Source organism: Pyxicephalus adspersus, chromosome 1 (assembly GCF_032062135.1).
Source record: "Pyxicephalus adspersus chromosome 1, UCB_Pads_2.0, whole genome shotgun sequence".
Lineage (NCBI taxonomy): Eukaryota > Metazoa > Chordata > Amphibia > Anura > Pyxicephalidae > Pyxicephalus > Pyxicephalus adspersus.
Window position 1 is genome coordinate 103,928,792 of NC_092858.1, and position 8,589 is coordinate 103,937,380.

The 8,589-nt window shown below is 38.1% G+C and overlaps 1 protein-coding gene across 1 annotated transcript; it reads left to right on the forward strand.

The window, feature by feature from the left end:
• Positions 1-1,790: 1,790 nt before the first annotated feature.
• On the forward strand, positions 1,791-6,281 carry RABIF (RAB interacting factor). The gene is made up of 2 exons (XM_072422290.1): positions 1,791-1,960; positions 2,961-6,281. Exons 1-2 carry the CDS (start codon positions 1,850-1,852, stop codon positions 3,204-3,206), a joined length of 357 nt encoding a protein of 118 aa, XP_072278391.1. The 5' UTR covers positions 1,791-1,849; the 3' UTR covers positions 3,207-6,281.
• The last annotated feature ends 2,308 nt before the right edge of the window (positions 6,282-8,589 follow it).

Here is an 8,589-nt window from a genome sequence, read left to right on the forward strand (position 1 = left end):
ACAACTTGAGTGCAGGAAACATCATTAAACTTCCAGGGAATTCTTGTTTGACAGGAAAAGGAAAACTGTGAAACAAAGGCATTAAATTAATCTTCTTGACATTGCCTACCTCAAGCTGTATGTTGTTCCATGGTGCCACATGATACCAAGAAAAATTCTCTTGTGTGCATTATTTTCTCTTTTCTGCTCCTTCAGACAGTCACGGGGAAGCTAACGCGGGTCACATAAAATGACCAGGCGGGCCGGATTCCACTCACAGGCCTTGTGTTTGACACCCATGATCTAGAAAGTAAGGCAGTAAGAGAGTAAGAGTGTAGTGATAGATAATTAGGTAAATAAAAAATTGTAAAAAAAAGTGTATATTTTTGTCAAAAGAAAATCTTGAGACAGGAATAGCTGTTTTTTAAGAACTGTTGCCAGCTGTATTTTGCAGCCCTTTGTGGATGTTTTATTGCCTTGCAAAGCCCTGTGAAAGGCTTTTGGAGAAAATAAATATTATTCCTAATATTATTATTAATATTAATAATAATAATAATAATAAAACACTGTAAAGTTTCCCAAAAATTGAAAATAATATTATTAAAATTGATTCTACATGATATTTTAGGACCCCTCATCCCAGAAGATAAAAAGTTGTGACAAAGTTATTGGCTCAACTAAATAATAGGACAAGTTTAGGGTGTGTGGCAGTGACAAATCACTTTACAAAATTGAGAAAGGAACTTTCACAAGAAAACCCAAGAAAAAAGTTTGCCTTGCATGCCGCAGTACCCTCTGAGAAAGGAAACACTGGGTCAGAAGGACGGCTGTAATTGATTGTCTGGACTGTTTATGAACAATCAGTCTTTATAACCTATTTTCTGGTAAAATAAATAGCAATTTGTCTAGCACCACTGTGTGGCCTACACCAAGCCTATGTTCGGACATTGTAACTTATTACTGACTTGTGATGACCATATTTTGGTTTCAAAGTAAAATCTGTGTGTTTGCCATAAAACACTTTCTTTTTCTTTCTTTTGTTGAATAGTACTCATTACCTGGGGTTTACACCCATTAGGGAACTATCTTTGAAGGACTCTTACCTCCTCCTCACTTATTTTTAAGACTTTTTTAATAGGCTTGGGAGCTTCCAGAATTGGAAATGAGTTGGCAAATGTATGTTCCCCCCACCTTTCCATTCATAAAATTCACCTCTGTGTTTTACGTTTCTGCATGTGGAGAGCTTATTGAAATCAGGAAGCTCCCTTTATTAAGGCAGTCCTCAAATACTCACCCCTTCACCCTGGGGAATGAGTACAGGAGTCCAAAATACTTTGATTTTGCAAAATAGAATGGGGCCACATGTTTTTTCTTCCAAAGGACTGGAGGGGAGCATGCACTCTCACTGCCCCCACTTCCTATTCATGTCCCAAGTCTATTGAATTGACTGGCTCAGGAGTGTAGTGGGGCGGGCACTGGTGGGATTGCCGCGCTCTCACTTTTTTGGGGAATGGGCACGCGTCCCCACTATTATTTTGCCAAGAATTCTTTGGTGGCCAACGGCTCTGGCTGGTGGTCAGGAGAAGGACCCCGCTGGGGGGGGGCATTCTTTCAAAATTGCTTGGAAGAATGCTAATCTAAACATAGCCTAATTCCCATCCCAACCACTAGAGGGCAGCAGATCATTTAGCTGTACGGGAAATTGCATTCTCACACTAATCAACCCTCTGCTGTCCTTCTACTGAATTGGAAATAGTAAAAACCAAATTCCGGTTTCTCTGGTGAACGTCACGTGATTCGATGATGTCACCCAGGACACCAGTCACATGACTGTGCAGTCGTCTCCGGCCTCCTTGTGTAGTAAGCTAGAATGGACGAGTCCTTGGTATCAGCGGACGGGAAGAATTCTCGGGCTGTGCTGTGTCAGCGGTGCGGCTGCCGGGTGTTGTCGGCGGGAATGGCCACCCTGGCAAAGAGAGAGGTCAGAACCACTGCTATTATTCCCGTACAACGTGTGCTTTCAGTGATGAATGTGTCACCGGCTCTCCACCCGCTAGAGACGGAGCTACAGCCTTGCCTGTCCCAGGGCAATACTAATGCAGCCCCAGCTTATTGCAGCCCTGCCGGGGTTTTAGGAATCATCTAAAATGAGATACATGTGTTATTAAGGTGATTGAAGCTGCCCATAGGGTGTGCAGGGCAGGTTTGTGGCACATAGATCGGCCCAACCATTCTATGCAGACTGCTCTATACATTACATTTTGTAGAAGGCCAACCAGTGGGATTGGAAGATGGCCAAATGGTCCTGGATTCTAGGGAGCTCATAACAGGAGATTGGGAATCATTTAAAATGTCCTGCAAAGGTGTTTGGTAAAACAACCCTTTTCCATTGCATGCTTTGCGGGAAGACACGGTAGTGGCTCAACATTTTAATTGTGATCGTACGTTGCAGTTTCGATTATTCTAAAGCAACACTACTTATATGCATTGCATAGCAAAACACTGCTGTCTGACCTTTCATTGCTCGGTTCCTGTGCATTGCTTTTAGATTGAACCATTGATACTTGCGTCTAGTTTTACTGCAGAAAAGTAATTTGAGGGAAAACTTGTGACCATCTATAAAGAGATACAAGAAAAAAATAATAAATGGAAGCACTTTAATAGCCATATATTGGTATAACTGAATTGTGAGTTTTTACGTAGTACAGATCCTCTTCGGCTTTATGTTTACTTGTACACACACGGTATTTGTCCCCTGCTTACGAAGACATTGTTCGGTATACGCAAGAACATCAGAAACCAAATAAAGGACAGTGTCTGATGTTCCCACAAATATGTAGCATTTCAGTGTGATTTTACAGTGCTGTCTATTTGTGTGTGTTGTCTCATTTTATTTAAAAATGGGGTCAATGTCACAATGGCCATGTGTTATGAATAAATGGAAGTTTTTTTTTAATTCTGCTCTTTTTTTATCCATGTAGTTGCTCCTGCCTTCAATGAAAAAGAAATCATCCTTGGCTGAAGATGCCAATCCTGATTGTGAGCTGCTTGTTGAGCACTGGCTGGTACATGACATGTTTACATTTGAGAATGTGGGATTCACCAAAGACGTGGGAAGTGTAAAGTTCCTGGTATGTGCGGACTGCGAAGTGGGACCTATCGGTTGGCACAGCCTAGAGGAGAAGAGCAACTTTTATGTTGCCCTGGAACGTGTTCGGCATGAATGAAGGACACAATCATTGTCCATAAAGGGAACTGCAAAGATCAAAACTGAAAGATATATAGTTTATGTATTTTGATGAGTTACAGATGGACTGCTATACATCAGTGCCATGTTTGTTTGAAAAATACTGTTTACAAAGTGTCTCTTTAAAGTAATATGTTATGTGGTTGTCTTAGTATTTTGATTACTGTAGTCTAAGGATAAAGAAGAGCCTCTACAATCTGCCACTCATTTATTTTGAAATGATTTAATATTACATAATTTGACACAAACACTTCTGTGCTGAGTATATGATTTCACCGTAAAACAGTTTAGGGAAAAATAATTGATTGCAATTTGTGTTTATTTGCATTTAATGTCATATTTATCAAACTTTTATCTAATGGTATCTTACCTTTATTGTGTTACATGTGTGATTAGAAATGTTTATCCAGCCTAATGTGTATATACAAATGGGAAAGAAAACTTTTTGTGCTGGGAATATATTCTACATACCTGGTGCTAGTAAATAAAAAGCAGGGTAGTTCTGGAGGGGATGCTTGGCCTTTTATCTGCTGTGCTAATTCTGCTTTTTCATGTATTAGAACTTTAAGTAGTTGCATTTTTAGTCCAGGAATCTATCACTGAAGGAGAGTTTAAAATATTGGCAAATCAAGAGCAAAGTAAAAACAAAAAAATGTTGGTTATTTGAAGAGTATTTTAACTCTAGAATGGAGTTAAACTTATGTGTACGTTTCCATCATATTTTAACTAACTTGCCTTAGGCTGCGTACACACGTTAGATTTTGTCGTTGGAAAGCATCTTTCACAATCCTTTCCAATGACAAAAGACAGAGAGGTGCATAAACAAGCGCTGTACATACAGTGTTATTCTGCTGTATAGAGAGGGGAGGGGGGAGAACGGACGAAAATCATCTAAAGTGTGTATGTAGCCTTAATTTAGTAAGACCCAAGAGAGGACATTTGAAGCTACTTGCAAGTATGTATACCTTTTATCCAAAATGCAAGGAGATTTATGGATTTGCTCACTATACATTTATACAAATCTGTATAGATAGATAGCTAAATATAGAAAAGAAAAAGATAGCTGCATTTAGAAAATCCCCCATACCTTAGAAAAATGGAGGTGCTGTAGGCAGTTTCTGATAAGCAGAGGTTGGAACTTGAGTCGCAGGACTTGGATTCATCGCCTAATGAACGACTTGCAACTCAACTCGGGGTTTTCCTCACTGACTTGCTACTCGACTCCTGACTTGCTTTCTCTGCGCACAGCTGAAGGGGGAAGGGAGGAAGGCAGTGAGGCTTCTGTAACACCACTTTCCTCCCCACTTTTCTTGCATTCTACGTTTTCTCCTCTGACAGCTAAAGGGGGTGGTGTTACAGAACCCTCAGCAGCAGAGAAAGCTGTGGACTTAGAATGTGATCTTGTGCTCAAAAACAGGATCAAAGTTCTGTTTCTATATGGGGACAAATGGGGATAAATTAAGTGACTTGACTTGAGACATGACCTGGAAGAATTCTTGGCGACTTGGGACTTGGTGTCAATGACTTGGGACTCGACATGGACTTGTAGGGTGACAATTTAGTCCAACCTCTGCTGATAAGTACATCTTTTAACAGTGGTAGAATATCTTTATGTGCATCTCTTGACAATTGTAAATATCTTTATTGGTGCATATTTGAAAGAGGGTCACTGTTTATACCAGTAGAGGTTTTATTTACAAATATCAAAGTTATCATGATGCTCTAATGCTGCATGTTTACCTATATTATGTAAACGTATTACCAGTAACCATACCATGTTTATCACAGATGAAATCAGTATGTTTTCTCTTACACCATTGTATGAAAGTACCCATTATCTATGTTCTTCAAATGTAGGTTTGGGCTCAGCCTTGATTTACCGTACTTGTTTTAGGTAATTAGGTCCTAATAACATTTCAACTTCCCTAGCTATTATGGGGAGTGGTGTTCTTAATTAAATGTGTCACCTTATGCCAAAAAGTTGCTTCATGTACCTTGAAGTGCTTTTAACTATGCTTATTGGCCAAAAAACCTCCCTTAAAAAAAACAAGTCCCTAAGACTGTGGGACAATGTTATGATCTGGGGTTGCTTTAGTTGGTCAAAGTCTAGGTTCAGCACCAAAAAATAAGGTTAGTTGACTACCTGAATATATTGAAAGACCAAGTTTTTGCATTAATATTTTTTTTTTCCCTGATAGAACAGACTTATTCCAACGTGACAATTCCAGGATGAGTCAGGCTTCAATTGTGAAATTCTGGTTAAGGCAGGATGAGACACATCATTTCACACATTGATTGGTCAACAGGTCCAGGCTTTACCCTCACAGAAAAATCTTTGGGATGTGCTGGTTAAGACTTTATGCAGAAGGCAGGATCTTGCATCATCGATGCTAGATCTTGTCAAAAAATGAATGCAACTCGAGATGGAAATAAATGTTGTGACATTACATAAGCATATTGAAAAGATACCTTGGGAATGTGTGCCTTAATCAAAGCTAGTCTAACAACATAAAAAAGAGTGTGACATTTTTTTGGACAGGCAGTATATATTCAAATACGGATGTGGCTGTGGCTAACAGAATAGTCTTATGAGTTTCACACTTTTAGCAACAGTAAAACAGCAAAAACATGAACAAAAATTAAGTGAAATGGCACAAACACAAAGATAATGTTGAGTCTCCAGTAAATAGCTCCTAATACATAAGTAGCAAATAATTTATGTTTTTAATAGTAACAAAAGAAAATACACATTTGATTGTCTACTATTTCAGATATACATACAAAAGATTAGTTTATGTAATTAATTAAATGTGCTCAAACTCTCGTTTCTATGTGTATCAAAAGCATTGGTGATATACAAGAAAACATGAATTTCAAAAACGTCAGGGAATCATATTTGCTTACTTCGTTTAGAGTTCCTTATAATGGTTGTATTTTCCTCTTCTTTATCAGAATGTGAATCCTGAATTGGTTCAATAATTGGTAACCTTGCATTCCCTTTGTTGTTGATATCTAAGCAGAGAGTTTGAATAAAGTGGCGCTAAATACTTAATAATTCTTAGTATTTTGGTCATGTACAATGGACTATAATTAACATTTTAAAACAAATATCTGAAGTGTCAAAGCCACATCACAAACAACATTAAAATCATTTCTGGAATAATGACTTGAAATGTATGCTCAATAAAAACACCCCAACCTGGAAACAACAGCCCTGCCTATAGATAAAAATCCATTAAATAATTGCAGTGACATTACTCAGATGCCACGTATACACTGCCTTTAATGTATGTAACTGCAATTATCAGGAGCTTATGTTCTATTTTAGGCTTCACCAAATGTGTTATTGCCTAGCCTTAGTGCAAGGAGAGGACATGCTGACATGAATGATGGTATGTCCTGCTAGGCAAAGTAGTATTGCTTAAAGTGAATGCCAAAAAGGATAATAATCTACCCATTCTAAGTGAAAATAAAGATGAAGTTTAGAGCATTAGCCTGAAAACTGTAATCAGGGTAAAGAAATGTTGCCATCATGCTACTATTTTGGGAGAGAACTGAGCCTGAAAGTTTCCTCAGAGAAAAGACTGGGGCATATAGGGTGCTGTGCAAAATATGGGTTGTGGTCAACTTGAAGCGGGCAGGGCCAGTACTAGAATGAGAAGTTCAGCCAGGATGGGGGAGGGAGTCAGGGTGGAGAGGGTCAGGATGGAGCTAGTGAGCAAGTCCCTGCACATTTGTTAGTATGAACTTTATACTCTTTTTTTTTAAAACATGAACCCACTTTCTTAAGATTTATTACATTTAGCTAATCTTTGTTGTGCCATTTTCTCTAACATCTATTCACGTATGCACTGTAGTAGTAGTTGACAAGGTTTTAAATTCTGCTTGTGCAACATACATGTGTCCTACATAACTTCAGCCATCAGTGTGATAACATTTTTGATGACATCATTGAGCAAGATATTAATGGCATCCTCTACTGCAAAATACAGGGGAATGTTTTGGTGCATTTGAGGGACAAAATTTGATAACTATTTTCTCTCCTCTAGAAGAAATCCCTTAGGAGTACTTTGGGATAAATGTACTTACCCAATCATGTCATGTGTAACTACATTTTAATTCTGGTTACCTGAAACCTTTGCTAAAAAGAATAAACACAATGCAGTTTTTACCCAAACAAGTGTTTTATTGTTACACATACATCTATAATCTTTAGATTTTTTTTACATAAAAAGGGTTGTAAAAATGATATAGTAACGTGTTTTGCTTTTGGGAATAAATCATGTGATTAGCACATTTGAAAGTTTGCTATTTTTGGGGTCCTATATACATTTTGGAAAAAAAAAAATAAAGTTCCTTGTAAAGGTTTTCACATCATCAAAATTATTAATTTTTATTGCACATGTACTGTAATAACCTAAAATAACCCAAGAAAGATGATTGGTTTGCAAAATCAACCAGGAAACACTGCTTGAAACAACCCTTTGAACAATTCGCCTAAAAAAATCCAAGGTTCCCTGTTCCTACATCTCTTGGGCTACTGTTGTAAAGGATCTAAATGGCTTTCCAAAGGTGTTTCAATCATGGTTTGAGATTTACAAACCAGTAGTACCCTTGCTCTGTGCGTGTACTGTACTATTTAAATTTGCCATCTGTTATTTGTATTGTTTTAAAAAGATCTGAGGCAATAATTGCAGTGGAACTTTGTGTGTATAAGATCACTGTGGGAAGTGGAGACTGCTGAGGTTGTGGGTAAATAGAGGGAAATTGGGTGGGATCATTTGTGTGGTAGGTAAATGTAGTTGAGCTTTTGTATGTGACATGATGATGCGCTATACTAAGAGGAGAGTAAAAAATGGGGATGGGGGGACAAAGAGTAGCATGTGGAATTGACATCAATGTGGGTAAAGGATGGTAAAGTTTTGTGTTTTGGAGAGTGAACTAAGTTGCTCATGTGGAAGTGAGGGGTGACATGTAGTTTGGTGTTGGCTGTATGAGGTGGGAGGACACCAGCAAAAGATGATCTGTTGTTGGGTCCTGCTGTCAGCATTTTGTGAATAGCATGCAGAATCTCTAATTTAGCACTGAGCAGTTGTTCATGTAAAAAAAGCACACATTTTATAAAGCCACAATTTTATTATACTTTGGGCTCTATTTATAAATTATTCCCCCAGCCGAATTCTCTGAAATTCATTGGTAGTGAATTCTATGGTTGTAATTTTCTACAGGTCTCCTATTAAAACAATGACTTATTCTGCCACCTAGGGGCCAATTGTCAAAAGTGCAGAGCTCTCACAATAGGAAAAGAATAGGAAAGGAACATTTTATAGGCAAACGGAAGGAGGAATCATTTATACATCGCT